The following is a 26,898-nucleotide window of genomic DNA, read 5'->3' on the forward strand; positions in this document are numbered from 1 at the left end:
GGCAAGTCTCTTGACATCGGTTCAGATTTAGATATAGCTTCTACATATATATTTTCGTCCTATTTTACACAGAATTTTGCACAACGTACTGAAGTTAGTATAACCTAGAAGTTAGATATAAATTCTGCACCAAACTCCCCAGTTGGGTCCGATTGGCACATAATTCTGCACAACGTCTGAAGATACTTTAACCTAACGTGGTTCAAGTTTTGTCGAAATCGGTTCAGATTTAGATATAGCTCCTAGATATAGTTTCATACGATTTTAAATAGAATGTGCACAAAAGACCTAAAGTTAGGCCGTTTGCTACAAAATTTTGCGCACGTACTGCAATTTATATTGCCTAACTTTTGCCAAATTTTTTAGGAATCGGTTCCGATTTGAATATAGCTCCCATATATAGTTTCGTCCGATTTTAGTTAAATGGTACACCAAAGACCCAACGTTAGGGCGATTGACACAACATATTGCAAACATTCCGAAGTTAATATAACCTAGCATGTGGAAAGTTTTGTTGAAATCGTTACAAATTTAGGTAGAGCTACCATATATATAGCATTTCCACATTAAATGAAACCTTTTACAAATTAAATGAACCCTTTTCCAAATTAAATGAAACATTTTCCAAATTAAATGAAACCTTTTCCAAATTAAATGAAACCTTTTCCAAATTAAATGAAACCTTTTCCAATTGAAATGAAACCTTTTCCAAATTAAATGAAACCTTTTCCAATTGAAATGAAACCTTTTACAAATAGAATGAAACTTTTTCCAAATTAAATGAAACCTTTATTCTTATCCAAGGAAATATAATATTTCCAGTAATTCTAAATCAATATTTGAAAATTAAATCAAAGAATATTAACAACTATAGTTGTATGGCTATGTAATTATCATAAATATTCTCTAATTCGGTGTGATTTTATTTTATATCTTTACTTAATAAACCTAAAAAAATAGTAATACAAACTGGGGTATTTCTTGTCATTTTTGACAAGGTAACTGCTTATCTTAATGAAGAGGTTCCCGACTTGCATGTCCATAACGTAGTTAGAACAATCTTGCCGAGTAAGCTGTTGAATATTTCGCTCGATTACATCAACAATGTTATGTTCCATTGAAACGTCACACAGTTCAGCTATTGTACATAATTTTATTTTTAAAAATGCTTTTTCGATTGGGTTTACCATTGGAGAATAAGGCGGTAAGAATTTAAGGTTGCATCTTTTGGATTCGATCAAAATTTGTATGTCATGTCGCTTGTGTATTTGAGCTTATCGATTATCAAGACGATTTTCCAACTCTGGATTGATTTCCTCCAAAAGACTTTCTATAAATTATTTAAATCTGTCTGCATTGACACTGGAATTAGAAATGATTGTGTGATTGGGGTATCCCCAATATCCATTGATCGTTGTTGGGGTATCCATTTTGTAAAGTCTTGAGCATATTTTTGTCTCAAGCCTAATGTTCTGGAGTCATTCATTTAGGATAGCCATACACAATTAAATAATTATGAGCTAACCTGATTTTAGCTCGGGAACCTCTGATAATTGGGAACCTGAAGAAGAATCTATAACCTCGCCAAGTATTGCAAGTGGCAATGCTCCAGAACCTACCGAAGCTACATCTACAAGACCCCGAAACAAATTGGGTCAGTATAACAAAATAATAAAAGACATGAAATTTTTATTATGTAAATTGTATGAAGAGGGTAGAACAATTTCCGAGACTGCAAATTTAACCTGCATAAAATAAGTTCAGCAAAAGCATTAATAAGAAGATACAAAAAGAAATTCTTGAAGGAAAATAAGCGTGGAGGAAAGTTTTAAGTCTGATCGAGTTATATCTAGAAAGTCAACCTGGAATTACCCTCAAAGGCATAAAAACTAAACTGTTGAGATAAAATGATATAAATATTTCCACAAGCTCCATAGAAAATGGATTACGGAAATTAAAAATTACGTTGAAGATGGCCTCTAGTGAAATAGAACGAATGAATGACTCCAGAACATTAGGCTTGAGACAAAAATATGCTCAAGACTTTACAAAATGGATACCCCAACAACGATCAATGAATATTGGGGATACCCCAATCACACAATCATTTCTAATTCCAGTGTCAATGCAGACAGATTTAAATAATTTATAGAAAGTCTTTTGGAGGAAATCAATCCAGAGTTGGAAAATCGTCTTGATAATCGATAACGCTCAAATACACAAGCGACATGACATAAAAAATTTGATCGAATCCAAAAGATGCAACCTTAAATTCTTACCGCCTTATTCTCCAATGGTAAACCCAATCGAAAAAGCATTTTTAAAAATAAAATTATGTACAAGAGCTGAACTGTGTGACGTTTCAATGGAACATAACATTGTTGATGTAATCGAGCGAAGTATTCAACAGCTTACTCGGCAAGATTGTTCTAACTACGTTATGGACATGCAAGTCGGGAACCTCTTCATTAAGATAAGCAGTTACCTTGTCAAAAATGACAAGAAATACCCCAGTTTGTATTACTATTTTTTTAGTTTTATTAAGTAAAGATATAAAATAAAATCACACCGAATTAGAGAATATTTATGATAATTACATAGCCATACAACTATAGTTGTTAATATTCTTTGATTTAATTTTCAAATATTGATTTAGAATTACTGGAAATATTATATTTCCTTGGATAAGAATAAAGGTTTCATTTAATTTGGAAAAAGTTTCATTCTATTTGTAAAAGGTTTCATTTCAATTGGAAAAGGTTTCATTTAATTTGGAAAAGGTTTCATTTAATTTGGAAAAGGTTTCATTTAATTTGGAAAAGGTTTCATTTAATTTGGAAAAGGTTTCATTTAATTTGGAAAATGGAAAAGGTTTCATTTAATTTGGAAAAGGGTTCATTTAATTTGTAAAAGGTTTCATTTAATGTGGAAATGCTAAACTTACCGTGTGTTCCAGAACATATCCGAATATTTGGGCATTGATTCCAAACAAATGTTTACCCAACTTCTTATCAGCCATATTCTGGATGTCAATTCCACGTGAATTTACTCGCTCTTCCCCTTCGTCTTATTCTGAATAACATTTTTGTGTGATTTTTTTCGCATTCTCGCTTTTGCCTTATTCTGAATAAAGTTCGAAAGCGAAAAAATCCGCTTTGGAAAAATTAGGTATTCTGGATCACAGGGAGTAGGAGAATGAGATGAAATTTTGTGCGAAATTTTTCGCTAATAAATTCAAAGTGAGTTGACTACAAAAACATAAGTTATAAATATTTTTATGAAAAATATTAACACAATACTTATTCTATGACGATTTAGAATATTTTAAATGATAATAAGCAAATATTTATCTGGAAAACAGCAAATAAAATGCCTTTGGAAATCCTATTGATAATGATGCATGCTGAACCAAATATTGCCAAGGTATGTATAAAGGTAATAATGAATATTTAAGTTGAGTTTGATGCATTTGGAAGGCGAAAAACAGACATTTTGGGTGAGGATCTGTCTCTCAAGAATAAAATTATAGAAAAACCAAATTTGCCTAATAAGAAGCTTAACAGTGAAAACTTAAATACAAATTATGAAACAACACAAAAAAACTAAAAAAAATATTTTTTTTCAAAATTATCGTTTGCTTTATTTGAAGGAAGAAATAAATGAGTAGGTCACTTTAAGAATTTGGAGATATAAAATATCGAAATTAAATTAAAAGGCACACAATTATGTGCCTTTTTTTTGCCATCATAAAAAATGTTCTTTTATTGTAATCTATTGTAGTTGTTGTACCAAATTGCATCAAAATAATGAACAGCTGTTTCACATGTCATATTGTAGGTTGCCATATTTTCAAACTTTAATTAATTTTCGTTTAATTACAAAGCATTTATAAAGCGGATTCTTGGTATTTCACATTTGTGTTGTTATAAAGTTTAAACAACAATAACAAGTAACAATTTTTAAAAAAATAATCAATAAATAAAATATTGAAAAATATTACACAATTAAAATACAATGGGGCAACATACATTGCAACTTAAATTACAATATGGCAACACACATTGCAACGTAAAATATAATATGGCAACACGTATCTTTTTTCAACCACCATTTTCGAAAACTCGAATCCGCATCCGCGAGATATCTCCCAGCGAATATCCAGAATAAGGCTGTATATATTTTGTGCCGAAAACCTACACTTGTTCGATTGACATGAAATTTCGCTGTTCTTTAAAATCGTTAAATAAAATTTCCAACCCCCAAATGTTTTGTTGCACAGTGTAATTAAAAACAAAATGCAATGTTTGTTATTATTTGTTTGTGTATTCTTTATTTAATTGTTTATTATTATTTCTTTTTTTCGTTCGTTCATTCATTCACTGTTTTATATTGCAACTAAGTTTTCATGTATATCATTATGCATTCTTGTTTTTTTTTCTGTATGTATATAAGTTTATTAACATAATTTGTAATTGTTTATATTTATACGTTTGTTTTTATTATTATTATTTAAATATATTTATATGCATTGTTTTCATTATTACTATTGTATATATAAATATTAACAAACAGATAGCATTTGTTAAATATGTATCTGCATTGAGAAACTTATGTCATTATTTTGGGGGGGGTTTGTGAGTACTTACAGACATTTGTAATGATGTAGGTGTGAATGACTTGAAAAGGGACGAGCAATGATAAAATAATTTATATTTAACCAATTTTGAATTAAAAATAATACTTTTTTTAAAAATATATTTTGAATTTTTGTTTTTGTTAGTTATGTTATTATCAAATAAATTATCATTTAAATTTCTTCTTCAGAAGGACCAAATACAGTTGAAATGTCACGGTATCTCGAAAAGAATATGGAAAACCAAATTTCACAAAAATAAACCGTTTACGAAACAACTCTAAATTTTAGGATAATTAATCGAAATTATTATTTAATATTATCAAGGAAGATTTTCTATTTCGAAAACCATTTTGATGCCAATATGCCAGTTTAAACACCTCCAGCACATTTTAAAGAAATATTTATAACAAGAGTAGCTTGCCTTTGTGCGGTATGGCTTGAAAAATCGATGACGAACTTTATTCGCCTTAGTGCCGGGATGGGGGAAAATTGTGAAACGAAAAAGTGTATAAAGGATAACGTCGACATCCAGCCTTTTTCAAGATATTTCACCAAATGGATATGAATATTGGCCATGAAAATGTGTTTTTTTTTAACAGCTGAATATAACCTGAATATAAGGACATCAAAAAACTATATGAACTGCCTTTCCTGGTTATCGATAATATTATGTTTACCTCCATAATTATTTTTTTCGAATCAATAAAAAATAAAAATAATATAATAGGAATATGGATGTAAGGGTGGAGTTTTGTGCCATATCTTGATGTGAGTATATATTGGTGTTATTAGAACTATTGTATCCATTGCCATTTTTCTGTGTGCGGTTTTATCCAATTTTTCATTCGAGATTTTATCATTAAATTTTATTTACTTACACTTTTCATATATTTCCCCCCACGGTGATTTTTTTTTTTAAAAATTTCCTTTGTTACTTTCCCCATTTAGTCTTTTTTCGGGTTTTCTGTTTAATGCCTAAACACTTTTTGTGGTTTATAAATATTATACAAATTTTTTGTTTTATTTTGTTTATTTTGCAACAGCTTTTTTTATTATTATTTAATTTATTTATGGGGTAATATTTGCTTTTTCATTTTTTAAGCTTACATTATTATTTAAACTATATTTAATTTATTGTTAGTTTTATTTTGCAAATAATTCTGATTTATTTCATTAATACTACATTTTACAAAAAAAAAAAAATATATTTGTTTATTCATAATGCATAATCATAATAATAAATTTCTCAATTTTTTTTTATTTCATACTATTTACAGATTTTACAGCCGACTTATGTTTACATTATAAACTCTAATATTTATATAAATGTCTGCATAAAATATTTTCTCGTTACACTTGAAAAAACAAATTAGATATTAGTTAGGGATTTTCAGGGTTCTTCTATATATGTATATATATGTAAAATTGTATGTATATATAATAAAACATAATTTGTGCTTTAGTTTTTTTTTCGTTTGTTTTAAATAAATAAAATAATGCATTTATGCCATTGTTTGTTTGTTTTTAATGATTACTTTAGAAATTATCATACAGGAACAAATTGGTTGTATATATATATGTGTATATTAATGTATTGTGTATATATCTGTGGAGATATTGTTTTTTTTCTTAGGAATTGTTAACTAAACAAAAACTGAACTTAAAACATAAAAAACAACCTATGAATTATGTAAAAAAAATTACACTCAATAAAATTCTAGATATCTAGAATTAATTGCCTTCACTTTGATATGTGACCTTTAGCCAGATTTGGGAGAAATTTAAATTTAGATCAATTTATGTCCATAAATTCTGGTTAGGTGTCAATTATTTACAATTTAATACATTTGCTCTCCCGCAACTCCTTACATTTCAATCAACGATAAATTATCAAAAGAAAAAATTAACGGAAAAATAAAACTGTATTTTCCTTTGTAAATTACTCTATAAGCTCTGTTTGCATAAGTGTTTTTCCTTAGTTTCTCAAATTTGTTGTTGACTGTCTCTCCATGACTGCAGTTTCTCTCTTGAAGCGTTTCAGGGTTTCCATTGTTTTCAAACAACAGACAGGGTTGGGCGTCTGCCCTTTCCTTTTTATGATTTTCTTTTTGTTGTTTTTTTTTATTATTTATCTTTCTCACATCACATTTTTAATTATTGTCCAAAATATTTCTGAAATATATACTTTTTTCATTGTGGTATTTATGTGTCTCTTGTTTAGGGTCTCAATGTCAGCTTGGGTGTCTGCTGCTGTAAATGTTGCTCACGAAACGCAATCAATGAACGAAACGCCGAGAGAGGCGACGTTGTTGTTGTAACAATATTACTATTATTTGGCTTGCCATTGACCAAATTTATCATGGAGGTGGAATTTGGTATAGTGGAAGTGGGTGTGGGCGATTCTGAACGTGATTGTCATGGTTTACCTGGTGATAATTTATCCGAATTTGAGGAAGAGCTGGATGAATTGGAATTGTGGGAAATGGGTCCAATATTATGATGTGAACTAGGCTGGCTGGAAGGTGGAGTTTGTACGACATCACATCCCATGGAGGATGTGGTACTTGAACCCGATGGCGAGGCTCCTGATGGTGGCACTTGATGGGCAGGGTTGTGGGGATGGCCGGTGGTTAAACTTAGCGGATTGAAGTGGGGTCCACCGGCTCCAGTTACGGCAGCCTTCCACAGCAATGGATTCATGCCCAAACCGTTGTGGGCAGCCAAACTGGCTCCAAATGTTCTTTGGTGTTCTAGAAATTCTTGTGAGGGTGCTCCCAAATGAGCGGCGGCTGCTGCGGCTGGTCCATAGAAGCCACGATACAAATCTGGCCTCACATAGGGCGAGTAATTTGGTATTCTCGCCGCCAGGGGTGATAGAATTTTACCCGGACTAGGATGTTGGCCAGGATGGCCGTAGAAAGCTGGATGTGTGGGTGGTAGATCGCTACCGGGTGGACTATCCTTGTTACCGCCCTCCTTATTGCTGGCATCCTTTGAGGCCATATCGGCCAAAGACCAAATACGTGGCTTGGCCGCAAGACTAGCTGTTGTGCTGGCAGCTCCTGCAGCTGTTGCATGCAATGCGTTTTGTTGGGCCTGTTGGTGTTGTTGTATAAGCTGTTGATGATGATGGTAGGCAGCAATGTCCGGCGGTGAACCAGTTGGTGGTCGGAAATGGTGTAAGGCGGCGGGATGGAAAAGGGGATGACCACCACCTGGCATCATGCCAGGGCGATCGTATAAATCGGGTGATCCATTGGGAGACCCGGGTCGTGAACCGGACCATTCGCTGTTGTTACCCTCACCGGGCATGCGATGGTCTTTGTCCTCGTTCGAACCCAAACCAGAGTCTTTGGCATCTAAAATGAGAGGAAAGCATAACGAGAAGGGGGAAATTAATAATTTGATAAAAAAAGAGTACAACATAAAAAATAAAAAGGCCACCTTTTTATTAATAAAAAACAAGACAGTTTTTTTTAGGATGAAAAGTAGGGAAATTATTAATTATGTGATAACGAAAGCACAAAATAAAAAAATATATATTTAAAAATATGCCGTTATCAAACTTTCTTTGTTATTTAAATTCTCAAATCTTTAATACTTTAAAACTGTGTAAGTGCCAAATGCGATACATATTTTTTTTTAATTTAATTAATTAGTCCATATTTTTATTTGTTGTCTAATGGCCGTGGAACATACTTTAATAATTTGAGCAGTATTTAATATAAAGAAAAGATCTTAAACTTACCTAATACATCATTATCATCTGTACTTTTATGATCATCATCATCCAAATTGCAATCATCGTCATCGACACGATTGCGTGGCTCCCATGTCATTTTGTTTTCTTTCTTCAGTCTTCGGCGGGCATTGGCGAACCATGTCGACACTTGGGTCAATGTCATTTTCGTTATAATAGCCAACATAATTTTCTCACCCTTTGTGGGATAAGGATTCTTTTTGTGTTCATTTAACCAGGCTTTCAGCGTTGAGGTGGTTTCACGGGTGGCATTTTTGCGTCGGGCGCCATTCAAATCCATGCCATAACTGAAATGATAAAAATAAGTTAAGGAAATTAATATTTTGGAAATAAAAAATAATTGTATATAAATATAAGAAAATAATGTTGGATATTTCAAATATACAAATAATTAAAAACTATTTTTATTTTATAAAAATAAATAAATATATATATATATATATATATATATTTTAAATGCATCTAATGTTAAGCAATATTTGGCATTCTAAAAAAGAGCGTAATTTTTTATTTTTTAAACATTTTTTGTGATTCATTTTTTGTTTCTTTTTGATCGGTCATTAACGCCACGTGTTTTGTAATATTTGTTGTTTTAACACAATTATAGGTTGTTGCAAATTTTAATTGCCTACCATTAAAACATGTTATGGCAACATTATTTAATTTTTTTCGTTTATATACATATGTACACATGTATGGGTGCATGTACTGTATTCTCAGTATCATCGTCATCATTCAATCCCATAAAGCTTTAATTTATGTTATTGTTTTCAGCATATTGCCCTGAATTGTTGTTGCCGTTGTTATTGTTTTGCTGGGTTAACACATGCTTGTATGTTTGGTGGTCATTTTTATAGAGCAATTATGTGGCTTTTGGTTTGATAGCCAACAGGCAGGCGGCTTCCAGATATGCCCAAAACAATATGGGCATTCTTAGTGCGCTGCCGAGGTGGGGTATGGGTGTTGGTATGGTGGGCGCAATAGTCACTCGGTTATGTTGCAAAATGGATCAGCAATTGAACACTCCACAACATATCCACAATTGGCTATTGTTACACACACACACACCAAGAACATGAAAAACAGCAACAACCCAAAATAACAAGGGTAAGTAGATACCGACACAAGCAAAAAAAAATAAACAACACCACCAAAAAATTTGCAATTTTTCGCCAAAAAGAAACAAAAACATAAATGGACATATGCAAATAATTGCTTAAAACAAAATTCTCAAAGGAAGTTTATCGGAAGGGAGGGATTACCAGGGCTGTCTGCTTTTATGTGAAAGGCCTTAAAATTGGTTTAAGCCAAAATGAAAAAGAAAAATAATAATAAACACCTGCAACTTCTTCTTCCCTAGTGATTATGATTTTGATTATGACTCAACTCCAATTGAATTTCTTTGCTGTTGCATTATTAATGGTGTTGTTGTTGTTGGACATTTTACCGTTTGGCTGTCTGTTTGTCTGCAGGTCTGGCTATTTTGTCCCAGCCTACGTGACGGGATGTTTTAAATTGTTTAATTGCCTTCTTAAGCTGGGAAATTGAATAAACGTTTTCATATTTACATTCAATTTTCTCAAACGGTGTCTCGCCTGGCTTAGGCTAAACAACAACAACAATATCAACAACAAATTATTACTGTTATTTAAAATGCAATTGCCAGCAAAGGAAGTAAGTGTCGTTGATCATAAGTTTTTCCCCTCGCATTTACCTCTTTTGTCATCAATTAAACAGCAAAATCGATCTTAGTAAAAAGTAGATAAAACATATTGTCACATCGACAGAGGATGCCTAAGTGGTCGAACGGATAAAAAATTGCATGTTTTGCAAAAGTGTTAATGCACTGTTTTATTGTCAACATTGTAGCAATGGTAATTGGTAACAATTATTATTATTATTATTTTTTTTTAATTTATGGTTCACAAAAAAATCTGAAATAGTATTTTTATGAAATAGGAAACCGTTTTTTAATATGAATACACATTTTAAATTCGATTTTCTTTCATTTAATTTTCAATTTTATATAATAATTCTAAAATAGTATTTTTGTGAGATTAGAAAACCGTTTGTTTTTTTTTTATTTTTTAAATTAAATTCTTTTGCTCTTTTATAAATTTAATTTTCCATTTTATATTTTTAAATAGTATAGAAGAAAACAGTAGCCAATTAATATGTTTCAGATATACGCCCAAATGAAATTAACTATCATCGATTAAAATTCATTGCCCATCTAATATTAATTGTTTTCAATTATTTGGCCTTGGACTTCCGTTATTGAATTTTTAATTTTATTATCATTTGTATGTATTTTTTTTTAATTTTCTCACAATATTTTCTCTCCGTTACTGATCATAAATATACCAATTCGTATTTATTTTCATTCATTCAATTTTCACTTCAAATGAATGAAATTCAACACGAACTATCTCTAATATGAGTTTAGAATATGAAATTAGTTTTGAATTTCTAAAGGGCAATAGAAAAAAAAAAAACAAATATATGTATGTGCATTTGGTTTTATGACTATAAACATAGATTGCAATGGGCGCCTAATGCAAGAACATTGTGCAAGTCGTGTTGAGACTTCAACAAAGAGTTTTGAAATTAAAAAAAAAAGTTAGAAATTTTTTACACTCAAAAGAGAAGAGAAAGTTTGGTAAGTTTGGAGAGAAAATATTAAGAAAAAATATATTTTTTTTAATTTCAAGTCAAAATTCTAATTAAAAAATACATAATTTTTTTATAAAAATATAGTAAATTTAAAATCAATTTTTTCCTTTTGGAAATCTTTCAATACTTTACACAAAACATATTAAATTGGGCGCCACTGCTCTACATTTCTTTCTTGGCTACAAAAGAAAGGCCCAATTTGTATGGAATACAGTCGAAATCATTTATAGCGAAGATCAAGGGGCTGGTGAAATTGCTTGCTAAAAAGGCTTTGTTGTATAAGCAAACTTTCTTAAAGGCAATACAAATTACTTTGAACTTTGGAATATTTTCTATATTTTATCGTTGCAACAATTTTACAAGATTTTTTGTTAGCATTATTTCTCAAAAAAAAATGCTCTTCTGAATTATTTATCATCAGAACTTCGTACTTCATTTTATACCCTAATTACATTTGCTCTCTCCTTTTTTACTAAGGGTGAAATTTCCTTTCAATAATTTATCATTTTTTGGGGATTACACTTGTTCTCCTTAACATGAAACTTGTTGTTACCATTAAAAGCAAAGTGATGTATTGTTAATTGGAATAAAAATCACTAGCCATGAACTTCAAAAACCACCCCAAAAATAATACACGATGTATAACATATATAAATTCTAATAAAACTATTTGTCATCATTTGATACAGAAACCAAAACAAAACAACGCACAGGATAAAATAGAAAGAAATTTGAAAACAAAAACAATAATATTCCAAATTTTCTTTCATAGTCTTAATATTATAAATAAATTTAAATTGAATCTGGATTGTTTTATTTTTACACTTACCTATTAAATGGATAACCAAAGGCTGCATCATAAGGATGATATACTGAGGGATAGGGCCATGGTGCACCACCGGCTACTAAATTTTCTTTTAAATCCAAACCACCCTAAAAATAAAAAAAAAAAAAATAATTAATATATGTTAAAAATATAAATAATGCATTAAAAAATATAAATTAAAAAATACTGGAATTGATATGCACTGTGAAATTGGCGCCCGAATTTTATTATTTATTTATTTCATTTTTTTTTTTCTTTTTTTTTGTGAAAAAATATACATTTGTGAAATTGCCGTTTTATTAATATTATTTTTTTCCCCAGACATAGATGCTGATGTTTTTTTTTGGGAATTTCTGAAATGTTATCACCTTGAACTTAAATTATAAAAAAATCATGTTAAACAAATAATTAAATGAAAAGAACAACATTGTAAGATGTTATTAATTTTTTATGGCTTGCCGGCGACAGACAGCGGAATCTTAGCCAGAACAATTAAACATTATTTTTTGATAATAATAAAAAAAAAATGTTGTATATAAATATTTTTTTTTTTATTCATGAGATAGATGCTGATGATGCTCATAAATTTTAAAACGTAATTATGAACAGCAACAACAACTACAACAAAAAAACAAATAAAATCAAGAAAATATTTTTTGCGTATTGAGTTATTATTAATTATATAAATACAATAGTATTTTGTTTTACTAGCAAGAAGTGTGAACAAAAAAAAATATATAACACACAATTCATGATAAGACTGACGGACACTGGATTCCGTCGTTCCAGTACAAATCAATTCAAAGAAATTCACGCAAAACAAAAGATTAATACGACTAATTTTTTAGTACATAATATTTATTTTTTTTTAACAAGATAATATTGTGATGATGCCTCACGTTTTCTTGATGTTGTTGGTTTTGTTGTTATATATTCTGCTCTTCAGGCTAAGCTTTGGATGCGTTCTTTAAGCTATCAGTATTTGGCATCGACCTCAAAGTTTTGAAAAATAATAATAATAATAAAACTAGAAGTTCGCATTTTAGAAGAAATGATTAGTTCTTACTTTTTTTCTATTTTTAATAGCGAAGTTTTCAAAATTCACTGTTAAAAAATTTAAAAATTTGAAATAATTATTTTGGACATTTTTATTCTTTTTTGAAATTTTAATTATTAAAAATGGATCCAATACAATTGCATTATTAAATTCTCTAACATATCATTGTTTAAAATATATATTTTTTTAATATTTTCTCCCAACTATTACTATTTTCAACATTTAAAACAAATAAAAATTCTTTCTTATAAAAATTGAAAAGTTTTGATTTTTTTTTTTTTGAAAATTGTTAAAAAAAATATTTTTTGTAAAAAAATTTATTTATAGCTTCTCTGGGAAGAATATACCGGCAAACTTTTTTATTGACATTCTATTATGGCAATTTTTCAAACGGAAATAATTCTTTAAGATTTGTTTTTTCTACGTCTCATTTGAAACAGGAAGATGATAAAAATCTCTAACTTAAACGAGGCCGTTGCAACAAGTCTTGCCGAAGACATAACATATTCTTTGTTTTTCTACAGAAAACTGAAAATTGAATTATCATTATGCATTTTCATTAATGAAATTCATAGAGAGGGAGAGAGCGCGCTAGCGAGACGAGGACCTTCAACCTTGTACGCAATTTTTATTATTATTACTATTATGATTATATTAGGTTTGATGACCCAGACATGGACACTTGCATCCTCGTTTAGACACGTCTCACAACACAACATCCCAACCCAACCAGACCAGACATTTCCATTGTCTGTCCACACAAAATGTATGTAATATATGTGTTGTTTGTTGCTGTATTTTTAAAAATATTTCTTATGGTGGTTACAAACAAGTAGTAATATCTTATTATGTAGATCTTTTCTTATGGCAAAAAAAACATTAGACAATTGTTACACAAATTAAACAAACATTTTCCATGTCATTTTCCAGTTAGCGACAGTTCCCCTGGTGTTTGCAGACGGCAGACATCAACAATCAGCTAGCTGGCTGGCCTTTATGATATACGGGTAATATTGCAGTATTCGTTGTTGTTGTTGCATTTTTTGTTTTCAATTGTATGTCTGGCGGGCAAAATGTAGAGTGTAAAGTGTTCACAGCTTGATGTCCAGGCAGATGATAGGGGAAATGTTAAAGTGTGTATGTTTGTGTGTATGTTGTGCCTGTGGTCTAGGCCAGCAACACAAACAGTGTTTGGTTTCTGTTGCAATATTTGGCTAAGTGTTTGGTTATAGGAATTTAAACGTTTTTAAATTACTTAAGCCAGCTATGCAATATATTGCTATCTCTCTCTCTCTCTGTCTCTCCTTCAATCTATCTTTCTATTTTACAAAAGAAAATATTGAATGAAAAAATTTCAAATTTTATTTTCAACAACGTTTCACATTATCACCATTCAAGTATTGAACGAAAAAAAAAATAATTTCTCTCGCTCGTTGATTACAGATTTTTTGTTAACGATATCAAAATCATGTTCGTTTTTTTGGCTTGCGTGTACGCAATTTCCTTGCCACCATGTATCCCATTCAACAACAACAACAACCAAAATGAAAAAAAAACTCAAAGATATGACTTCTGTTTTTGCAGTAAATATTGTGTTAAACACTGATGTTGTTGTTCGTTCTTATTGTTTGTTGTGTATATGGTGTTGTTTTCCAAATGGTGTTGTTGTTCTTGTTGAGATTTAATATCAGACATTTAGTTAAGGTTGCACGTACAAGCTTTTGAAATGCTTTTGCTGTTTGGTTGTGTTTTTTGTGTTGTTGTTGCCTCTTGAGCAGAAAATTTATATTGAAAAAGGTGTGATAAATTCTGCTTATATTTTCTTTTCCCGGCAGGAAGGCAGCCGGGCAGCTAGCATTGATTGGAAAGAATACAAACAAGCCATCTAAATCATGGGGGCAAATCATGGATATTTGCTACCGATTGAATTTCACAAAAAAATGCGAAATGTTTTGTACATTGCAGCGGAAGCTGGTTTGTGCAAATGATAAAGTGGTTAAAATGTTCATATTTTTTATTTGTTTCTTTTTTTAATATTTATGGGCGTTATTAACAAAATATTATAGCCATAAGGCAAGTACCATTAATTTAAAAAAAAATGAATAAACAGGAAAAATGAAAAAAAAAAAAAAATATTGAACCAAAATATTTAAATGTTTGGAGAAAAACAAACACTTTTAATGTATTATTTTGGATCAAGCTACAGTCGAACGTCCCTAAGGATATCTAAGATAATCGCTGTAACAATGTCTTTATCTTTCAGGTTTTTTCTTTTCGAAATAATGGTGCTGCGAGTTATGGCGTTCGACCGTATTTCAAAAAAGTAAATGCTACTCTCCGAATTCCCCACTCCAAAAGAGACAAAAATTGATGTGCATTGGATTTTCATTTTTTTTTTCACCAAGCCTCTAAAAAATGAACAAAGCATTTCAAAGTTAATAACTCAATTTTATGCTCATCTAAATATCCCCACCTCATCCTAGCATTAGGCGACCCCTGCTGCCCCACCCCCAGAAAAAACGCGTACACTTCTTTAATATATGCTTGATAAGTATCTATTCTGTTGACACTGGCACTTCATAACTAATTAATTTGGATAATAAATATTTGTATATCATGAGGCACACAGACGGGATTCAGCCTTAAGCTCATCACCAGCACCCCCACTACTGCCACCCTCATAGACATTGCCGGCGATTATAAATCATTCTGCGCCGTTTTATGCCACCATATAATTAGTCATTTAAAAAATGAAATGAAATAAAGGCAAACTGTAAAATTTCAGTTGCCCCACAAATTTGTGTGTGGTGGAGGGGAGGCATGTAATATTTCCATTCCGCCTGGAAATGTTACAATTTTTCATTAACACATCAACAGCAGCAGCAATTGTAACAACGACACACTCCAACAATCCAGTGGCGGCAACGGCGGCGGCACACTACATCATTATCAAAATGTCAAAGAGACTTAAAGAAGTCATTTCTTTGACATTATATGTCACTCCAAAGTGACAATGCCGACATAGGTGATATAAATGAATTGAGGAAGATAGTGAAAAACTCAACAACAACAAAATAATAATGTCTTTAAACAATTTTTTCCGGCATTCATTCTCCATGATTATCCATCCCATGGATTGGGAGAAAGGCCTAGTCTTTTGAAAATAATTTCGGAAAATACCCCCATATGGCAATGGGAACTGTCTGTTTCAATTGAAATGTATTTTTTTGAATTGCTGCCTTGATGAAGATTTTTCATTTAAATATTTATTGTGGTTGTTTTTGTTTTCCTTTGCCATATTAAAGCCCTATTAATAAATTTGTCAACACAACAAGCGGTGACAGCATGTGCAGCAGCAGCAATACCAAAGGCAACACATGTGTTGTTACAAGGGCCTAGAATTCTGTGAAGTGGATGACTGGCTGGCTGGTTCACTGCTTGAATATCTGTCCGTCCGTCTGTCTATGTTTATGGGCAAACATTCTTAAAGATCATCTGTGGCTGTGGATATGCCTTCAAGTGCCCATGCTTTGGTTTCTTTTTCCGTGTGTGGAAATTATGTTATTTTTTAACACTTTCTTTGGGAGTTTATACAAGAAGAGGAAAAAACAATACAAAAAGTAAAAAAAAATCGAAGAAAACACCACTTAACGCTTTCGAATGTGGCGCCCCATATTGTTGGTTAATATAGACATTTCTAGTTGGTAGAGTATTGGCCGTTGTCATAATTCTATCAACACTTTAAGATGTGCCATAACCCTTAAGTAGAAAAAAAATAGTAAAGAAAACGCCTGATGGTGATACAAAAACAACAATATAGCCAATATCTGTGGTTCTGTGAACTTTTTTTGTTAACAAAGCAAATAAACTTTTTTTTCCTATTACAAAATGAAAAGAAAAACCACTTGAATTGCCTCTGCATGATGAACAAACAATATCAACATAATATCTATGTCTACGTGGTGCCTCTGTAATAAACACATTGTATGTATCTATATTTTTTTGTTGTGGCCTTAAGGGAGCTTTTCCTGGAATCAACCATAATACAAAAAAAACCCTAATGAAAACATACCCTTAACAGAAACTCCTCCCTTTTTCGACATATTGTTCGTTGTTTTGTTTTCATTTTTTATTGTTACGTTGTTATGGTTGGCGCCCAACGTACATTCATACATACATTACAACTAACCACCATTTGAACATGAAATGACGCTCCCTTTTCTTTCCATATTTGGCAAAAAAGTTTTCCCCTGTGTTATTTAACAGTCAATATAGTGAGTAGTGATTTGTCAATATTGAAAAGAAATACAAGAAGAGGAAGAAAAAAATCATTTGGTAAAAAATTGTCAAGCTAATATTTACATAAAACCAAAAAAAAATTGTTCTGCCATAAAATGTAAAGGAGGGTAGGATATGAATGAAGTAACAGAACAAGTTGTTGATTTTATCCTATATGATTTTCCCAAAGGCCACATGATTGTTTCTTTTTAAGAATTTCCTAAAATAAATTTAAAATAATCCTTGTAAGCTGTGAGGAAAAATTCTAAGCCGTCGCTTTACAAAAACTTATAAAAATAGTACGGATTTACTTCATAAGGTTTGAGAGAACTTGGCGCCCAATAAAATTCAGTTTTAAATAAGATACAATAAAGATAAACAAAGTTGAGAGAAATTGGCGCCCAATTAAATTATTATTATCCTTTAGGACGTAGTTATGGTATTACGTAGGTTACATATAGAAATTATCTAACATTTTTTTGCGATTTTATATGCTCAAAAAAATTCTTCGAAAATATTTTGTATCCCTATTTTCTATTTTTTTTTTCTAATTAACAACAAATTTTCCTTGGTTTTCACTTAAGAGTTTTCAGTGAAAACAATTGTGGTCATGTGTTTGACTCGTGCTGTTTGTCTAAGTGGTTAAGACGAAAAATTTTGTAAAAAGGAACAACATGTGTCATCCTGCATTAACGGTTTCCAATGAAACCAATACATATAAATTTTTATACTCAAAATAAATTTCAAAACTAAAAATTGTGTTCCAAATATTTTTGGTTCGAAAAATTTGTCTTTAAATTTGACAGCAATTTTTTTTGTTATTGATTCTTTTTTTTTTTGCACAATTTAAAATACAAATCCAATTAATTCATAAATCACAGTATTTGTTTTAATTATGGCTTTTGTTTGAATGATCGAATACAACAATTAAATGACAACGAAATGTGACGTCTTTTTTGGATTTCAAAGCAAAACAATTTTTCTTTAATATTAAGTTTTTAGATTTTATTCCTTTCGCTTAATATTGAAATATTTTTTTTTTATTTTTGTATTTTAGTTATTGATTTCAATTTTATTACATTTCTTTTCTGAAAGCATATACATTTTTTGTTGCATATAATTTGTTATGCAAATTTGTCTATTTAGTATTTAATGTGTTTTTTGTTTTGTTTTCTGTTCAACACTAATTCTGTGCCATGAGATTGAAGCTAAGTTTTATTACCATATAACAGTGGCTTGATGTTTGTGTTATGGAAAAGAAACTGGTTTTTCAATAAAAGAAAAAAATTTAATGATAATGATTGAATTTGGGTATGGTTAAACAATTAATATATCAATGAGATAAAGAATGCCAGTCATTTTCCTGATGAGTTCACATACATTAATATTGTAAAGTGGACTTTAATTATTTTTTTCATATATTTTATGAACACTTACATGGATTTTATGAAACATATTTTCCCAATACAATTAATAAGAATGATAAATGAATAAACCGCCATTTTCCTGATGTGCTCACAAGAATTGCTATCGAAAATTTAATTCTATTTATTTGTTTATATAATTTATGAACAATTTTCATGGATTTTATGAACCTCATTTTTGCAAAAAACCAATAAATGGAAATATTGCAATATGATGCATACATTTTATGAACAAGTTTTTATGAAACTTGTTCCAAAACTAAAAAAAATCACTTAAATCTTCTGGTATGTGAAAGAAATTAAAATAGTTGTGCATAACAAATATGAACAATTTCGTATTTTCTATGAATGCCAAATCCCATTGTTTTAATAAATTAATAGAAAAAGTAAAATTAAACAAATAAATAAAACTTACCGGATTTGCATAAAATGGCGGCTGTTCAGCACCCATACCCGATAAATACGCTGACATACCCTCAGGGTAAACACCCATGGGTACACCACCGGGACCAGCAACTAAACCGCCAGCGGCAGCTAATCTCTGATAATTTAAAATGTCATATTGGCAGGAGCATATTGTTTGGCCACTAACCGGATCGGTATATATGGTACGACCCGTATCACAGCAACGATTACCCGAACCGGGACCGGCGGAACCAGGCGCACCCGGTAATGGTGGTGGCGGTGCAGCGCCCGTTGAACCTGGCGCCAAAGGGCCGGGTAATACTGATGTGGGTGCTTGTGGTGGTTGTGGACCAGCGGCAGCCGATCCGGGTCCCGTTGACGATAACACCGACGACGATGTACTGTATGGTGTGGCGGGGGAAATGGAACGCGCGCCCGGCGGTACTGTTGAGGTAACGGCCATTGCGTTGGCAACTGAGGGCGTGGTTAGAGAGGCGGTTGAAGACGGCACGGCGGCAACAACGGCAGCAGCGGCTGCTGCAGCGGCGGCGGCGGCAACAGCTGTGGCGTTAAGTGTCAATGAAGACGCCGACGTATGATGTGAGGCGTTGTGACTTGTTGTGTTGGAAGCTGATGTGCTTAGATTTGTGGGTTGGGTTTGCAAGGCTTGCTGCTGCTGTTGTTGATGCAGAGGTGTTTGCGCTGAGGTGGGTGATGTGCTTGGTCGAGTTGAAACGGCATTCTGCAAAAAGAGAAAATATACAAACATATTATTATGGTAAAGATAAAAACGTATATTTTTTAATTAACTACTACACTAGGCTTATCATGGGAAGCATATCAAAACTGTATTGATTCTTTTGCCGGAAAAATATAACAAAGCCGCTGAAAGCTACTTAAATAAATACTCTACAACTATCAATTGTTTTAATCGCTGACAATTACAACAACATTGTGGTTTATTTACATTTCATTTTTTTATTTATTTACATTACATTTGTTTCATGTAAACCGCCGACTCGTCATGTTCATATGTCAACAATCTCAAACCAACAACTACAACAAACATTAACTCAGTTACAACATGAGACTCCCTTTTGTACACTCAAATCAAAGATTGACATCGATAATTTTAAATTACACAAGAATTGTTGTCCATTTGTGTGAGGTCTCAACGTTAAGCGACGGAAAATATTTGATTTCAATAAACGATATAAAAAAAGGTAATAAGTAGCCATTTGACTTCTTGATTATGATGGTGTCCCCCCACACCGGTGTCATCTGCGTAGAAAGACAACTTTTTTTTCTAGAGTAGTTACATTTTATGTGATTGTTATCAGAGTATTGTTTTATTGGTTTGATTTTCTTTTTTTGGTTGTTACAATTTTATAACTTCGATTTTAGGTCTAGTTTTTTTGACATTTGTTGTATAGGTTTTCTATTCTATTTCTTTTTAACAATAATCACCGGCGTTTTGTTTATATTTAATCAATACTCAGATTGTTATGATAAGCCGAATTCTTTTACTTAAACCCTTTTGGTCGTAGTTGGGTGTGTGTGTGTGTGTGTAATCACAGTACAAGCAGCCGCTAAATGTTTACACACCGAAAAAGAGTTTCCAAAACAAAAAAGAAAAAATGCCGCCTTATTATTAATCAGTTACACATTTTGTGTCACATCATCAAACCTTTTTTGTGTTTGGTATTTTTTTTTAGTTGCAAGAAAGGCAATACCCCAAGGGAATTGATTTGTTATAATTCGTTTCGTTTTTTTATTTTATTTTAAGGCCATTTGCCCTGTCTTTATCAGTAGTAGTGGTATTTATACAAGATTCTATTTTATTGATATAATGAATTAAATAAATAATTAAACAGTAGTTGAAAAACTTGAAGTAGACACTGTGTCTGCCACCGTGGTAGTTAAATGAGATTTTGGGAAATTTCAAAGGCAGGTGTTTTCAAGAAAAACATTTTAAAAAATATATGGAATTTCTTTCCTATAGTTATTAGTAAGGTGGAAGGATATTTCGCCCACCTTTTGTTAATAAAACAAACTAGCATTTAATTTGCGTAGATAAAAGAATATATGAAAGAAGTTATTACGATGTTATGTTAGGTGCAAGCGATTTTGGAAAAAATTAAAATGCTAATGTTAAAAAAAAAATCTCAAAAATATTGGATTTTTTTTTTTTTTTGCAATTGCTATTCGTCTGGGAGATTGTTATTCTGCTTTTATAAAACAACATTCTATTTTATATAACAAATAATTATAAACCATGTAAAATTAGGTCCAGGCGAACTTTCTATACACTCCATCAGGAGGTGCCTTGTATATGCTTATATAAAAATAAACCTATATTTTACCATCTAATAAAATAGAATACCAATTTCAAGACTCTGAGGTTCCTCTCAGGTGCCCTATATTGAATAATACCTTAAAAATAGACCTATGTATATTTATAATATTAAAATTTTTTACATATATATATATATATATATATATAGAAGAATTTAATTTAAAAAACAAAAATTAGACCCTTACATACTGGGTAACATTTTCGGCTCCCGAATATGTCGGCCCAAAATTTGAAAAATATTTTTCTTTGAATTTTAAATTTATTTGTTATACGATTTTCTGAACTTAGGTTTACTAATTTGCCAACATAAAATAATGTCAATTGCTAGATTTTTTTGGCAACCTTTTACAATTAGTATCTATTTTAATTACGAAAAAACAAAATAAATACCAAAATTACCAGGACTAGAGTAAGGTAATGTTGTGTTTTGGTATTTGATAAAAAAAAACGATTATAGTGAAACCAAAACAAAAAATGTTAACAACAACTATTTCCAATGTTGAAATGCTACTGTATCCAATTTTTGCTGTTGCCAAACATGACAATCATGTTGTTGATAGTTGTTGAAAAAAAAAACAGAACAATTTTTTTTTTTTTTTTTTTTTTTTTTGAGATTGACAACAACTACGCATAGAGTATCGAATGAAATTGAATTGCAAAGACATGTCATTGGATGTTAGATAGAATATTATTGTTGCTGCTATGTCTTCAATACATATCTATAGATAATAAAAATAAAAAACAGTAGCCAAACAACAAAGTAATTTCTCGCTATTACAATTTAACTCATGTTGTCGAAGAAACAAAAATTGCACAAGCATGTGATAAGGACAACAATAACGACAGAAAAACAAGTTTAATTATTTCCAATTTTTATCAAATTAGAACAACCTACACAAATGGGGCGTTTGCGAATGCCAAGCGAACAAAAAAAAAAAAACTAATACAAAAAATTGCACAAACCCCCAGCAATAACATGGACACACAAATATTTGTAAATGTGTGTGTGTTATTGTTATTTTTTAAAGTGTTATTTAACCATTGTTTCTTTGTTTCATATGATAAATACATAATTTATTGACAAATTCACAGTTCCGCCATTTTGTTGTGCTGACAACAATAAACAAAAAAGACATATTGGCCATTTGCTAAATGTTTTTTATTTTTTCATTTCTTTTCTATAGATTTGTAAATATGTATATGTATAGCACAAGTGTTGAAATATGTATGTATATTCAAATTACATTTTTTAAATGCCATAAAACTGAAAAGGAATTGTTGTAAAACCCGTAACGTTTACAAATAATTTAAATTTTTTCAACTCTTTTTTTTCCTAGAAATAAAATTCCATTGAAGCCAATATTGTTCGCCGCCTTTGATAAAGATTGACATGGCTTGTATCATTGAAATCAAACATTGTCGTTATCATTTACTATTCACGTGTAGTCTCTTGAAGTGAAAGGAACTTTTTTTTGCAATGGTGTGATTTTCATTTTCGGGGATTTTTCCCCCAAAAATATGACTAACTTTGCAATTGAAATTAATACGTCACTGTTGAATATATTTTTGTCTTTGATTTTGTTTTATATCAAGATTTAGATAAGGATTATACCAAAAATAGTGACAACTGTTTTGCTGTATAATTAATGAATATTTTAATAGATAATAATCGAAGAGGGTGATTTTTTTGTTAAATATATTATTGCAAACAGCTCTATTTTTAGAACTAATTTTTAGCCTGCACATAAACAAATATCAAGATTGAGGCCTAATTATTAACATGAATTCAAATGGAAATATTAAACTACAATCGATCTGCCATAACTCGAACCACCATTATACCAAAAAACAAACAAACAAAAAACAAAAACTTCGACGAGGGCCCCGGGTTATAGAATGGATTATGATTTGCCACCATTGTGACTTCAAGAACATTCGACTTATGGAAGTTCGCTTGTATTACATAATACACATAGTAGAGTTAAACATTTTTCGCCGCATAATATATATATATATATATATATATATATATATACCTTCATAATTTATATCCATATTGCATTAATTGTCAACTTTTCAATAAATTTATTTACAGTTCTTAATCTATAAATTTAAATTTTCAAAATATACACACCATTACTAAACACACACCACTGTCATTACTGTGCACTGTCATTTAATTTGTAAATATGTATATAATTGTGTTGTTAACAAAACTGTTGTAATAATTTTTTGGTAGATTGCAAAAAAACAAAAAACACTATTTTTTTCTTTTCTAAGTTACACTGGTCCTTTGTGGCAAGGATGATACCGTTGCTTTTGTTTTAATTTTATTTAGCAAACAAAACAAATGATGAACGTTATAAAAACAACATTTTGTATTTTCGTAATTTTTCTTGCTAACTTTAATTCACTTTTTCATTTTGCCTTTCAAGCATATATTTCAAAACTTTTTATGCCGGCGGTAAATCCACAATTATTTTTTCTTTCTTTCGTTTTTTTTTTTTAACTCTAGGTTACACTAATATGTATTTTCATTTATTGTTAATATCTTTGGTTAATAATGTGCTCGTAAGATTTCAAAACGAATGATTATTATTTTTTGCCGGTATTTGTCTCGATATCCAAAAACTTGATAGTTGTCGAAAGAAATTCAAACGAACGCTATTGAATGGAAAGAAATTCAAACGAACGCTATTGAATGGATTTTTTGTGCGACGGCGGCGGCGGTACGTACAATTTTTTTCTCGGTTTATTTACTTTTACGCTTAGCGGTGTGAGTGTGTTGTCGATTGGGTATTTTTTTAATTCTACTGCTGCTTTAACTTGCTTCTCTACTTCTCGGTGTCTCGGCGTGTAGAAAACAAACGGACGACACGAACGAACAATCTGCGTAACAGTCAAAAGTAGACTAACATGGGTTACTTGAGCATGTACAAAGTGGTGGTGTACAACAAATGGGAATTACACGACAAACACGACACACAACACATATACAACAACATCGACATCATCATACGCCGTACAACACAACCAGCAGCAGCAACAAAAACAACGACAGCAGGGCAGAAAACAACAATAATAATACGGTGAGCAGTGAGCAGCAGATACAATCCGATGAAGGTACATGTACATGAGGGACATGGATACAAACATGTATACCCACAACCACCACCACCAACACCACACAACCATCATCGGTAGCCCTCATTCATCCATCCATCCGTCTATCCATTCACACCACCTTTACCAATACCATTGCTGTTACTCAAAACAACAAAATTTTCATGCTCTGGAGAGCAAGAAACTCAAAAGAAAGAGAGAGAGAGAGAGTCTCTGTCTGTGCTAACGGCTGAGCGTTAAGGCAAAACAACACCCCAAAAATGTAAACATTTCTCAAGGAAGACAGAGTATCTGTGTGAGTGTGTGCGTTTGTGTTTATTGGAAATTATCTCTGTTCATTCAGAGATACTATTATTGAGACAATAATGAGAACAGTCGTCGAAATCGTCATCATTGTCTTCGTGTTTCTAGTAGCCTTGTTTTTGTTTTATTGTTGCTTTCTGATATGGTTCTGGTTGTGTTTGAACATTTGTTGTGACGACTTAACGACAAATACTACAAGCCATAGATACGTCTACTAACGGATCGAATGGAGTACATGAAATGTGCTCACACCAAAGTGTATTCTGTTCGACCAGAAATAAAAAAGAGCAACTTTACGAACGGGGAAAAAATACAATTGAGAGTTTTATACAAAGAGCGACTTTGGCAAAGAGATACTCTCGTATGTTTTTCGTTGTTGTTTTTCTTGCCTGAATTTCAATTCAATTTGTATCTTGTAGATAGGTTTTGTATTGTGTTAAGTGGTGGTTTTAAGTATCTTTTTTCTGTTGTTGTTGTTGGCGTTTGTTCGTTATGTTCCCATTAAACACACGTACACAATAAGACAAGCAAACGGACAGTTGCATACACACACACGCACAAACACACATTCGCAAACGCTGATACTAGCGTACAACTAATATATTTCTAAGATACTTGCATTTTTGTTGTTGTTGGAGCTGTTGGGTTAATAATAAATAATCAACAGCAAAGCAGTAACAACATATTGATACTACATACAAATGATGACGATTTTGTTGTTGTAGTTGCTTGGTCACTTCGTTGTAGTTTTTGTTTGCTGCTGTTGTCACATTCTACTTTATTATATGTTCATTCATGCTTAAAAACTCAATGGCTGGCTAACTGACTGAACACACAACTGACTGGATAGCTGGCTAGCTAGCTGGTTGGATAAGTGTCTTCTTATCATGGCTGTGTTGTTGCCGCTTTTTTTTTTTTTTTGTTGAGCCATGAGATCGGTGAAATAATAATGAATAGAATGACGGTAGATGGACATGCGAATTGAACGGTTAATATTGAATAGATGTATGGTGGGCTTACACACACACATATATATATATATAAAACCAAAATAAAATATTAAATTTTTCAATCAAATATTTTTTTTAATTATTATTATTACTATTTGTTGTGCCTATAATAGCATAATTTAAAAATGTATATGTTTTTTTTTTTGTTTTTCTTTTTTTGAAACAATTTGTAATTTAATGTGTTGAATGTATTACAAATGAATAATTGATTGGAATTGCACGAAATAAACACAGTAAATAAAGTAGTATGCATGGCCCAAATATCAGGTCATCCAGAAGTCGAAGTTGTCAGAAGTTGTTGTTGTGGCGAAAATACCTTTTAAAAAATGTCGATTAATTTTGACATTTTAAGCGCGCACAATAAATGTTGAACACAGTACTGCTTTTATTTTTGTAAATAATTGCTTTTTCACCAAATTGGGTAAACATTTTGTATATTTTAGGGCAAAATTTTAAACAAATTGAAAATTATTTCGATGCCTTTGTCAAATATTTCATATATTTTGACAAAAAATTTAGATATCAGCTGCACTTACTGGATGACCTTTATATATATACAGTGGTGGTCACGTAATTAAGACATTTACTGTGGTAAAAAAATTTTTGATCAGCCCTCGATTCTTTTGAAGTATTTTTATTTTTTTTTTTTTAATTCAGAACACTTCGATATACTGCACTTAAGAGATTTAGAGTGAAAATAGAAAATCATTGCATGCAATTTTTCCATAAATAACGGTTTATATGAAAATGCATCGGCTTTGAAGTGGCCACATAATTAAAACATTGTGTGAGTTTTTACTTTTTATTTTTAAAAAAATTCTTTAATTTTGTTAAATTATGTAAACTAAGCAATGTTAAAATAATTTACAGATACAATTTTTTGAAAAAAATCTGTAAAATCAACCAAAAATTTGTTTAGTACACCTAACATTCAGAAAATCACCCTTATTATAGAAAATAAAGGTACGAATGCACTAGAAATTGCTAGAATTACTAGAAAACAATAAATAATTCTCAAAATAAATAAATATTTGAAATAAAAATTCA

General features: G+C 31.0%; 1 protein-coding gene across 1 annotated transcript; it reads right to left on the minus strand.

Annotated features, from left to right (window-relative positions):
• Nucleotides 1-6,983: 6,983 nt before the first annotated feature.
• LOC133336708 (homeobox protein araucan) lies at nt 6,984-23,610 on the minus strand. The gene is made up of 5 exons (XM_061544989.1): nt 23,550-23,610; nt 19,070-19,801; nt 11,899-12,002; nt 8,385-8,683; nt 6,984-7,995 (listed from the first exon to the last, which is right to left on the minus strand). Exons 1-5 carry the CDS (start codon nt 23,589-23,591, stop codon nt 7,052-7,054), a joined length of 2,121 nt encoding a protein of 706 aa, XP_061400973.1. The 5' UTR covers nt 23,592-23,610; the 3' UTR covers nt 6,984-7,051.
• Between the last annotated feature and the right edge of the window lie 3,288 nt (nt 23,611-26,898).

This window comes from Musca vetustissima, unplaced genomic scaffold, assembly GCF_032173495.1.
Source record: "Musca vetustissima isolate MV318-11 ecotype Yass unplaced genomic scaffold, APGP_CSIRO_Mvet_v1 utg77507, whole genome shotgun sequence".
Taxonomy (NCBI): domain Eukaryota; kingdom Metazoa; phylum Arthropoda; class Insecta; order Diptera; family Muscidae; genus Musca; species Musca vetustissima.

What these genes read in the sequence shown, in the direction of transcription:
- LOC133336708 (XM_061544989.1), bottom strand. Translation starts at nt 23,591, where the DNA reads ATGACAGTGCACAGTAATGACAGTGGTGTGTGTTTAGTAATG. An exon ending in GTGGTGTGTGTTTAGTAATG is followed by an intron (nt 19,802 to 23,549) that starts GTGTGTATATTT and finishes CTCTTTTTGCAG; the next exon opens with AATGCCGTTTCAACTCGACC. An exon ending in CGCCATTTTATGCAAATCCG is followed by an intron (nt 12,003 to 19,069) that starts GTAAGTTTTATT and finishes TTTTATTTTTAG; the next exon opens with GGTGGTTTGGATTTAAAAGA.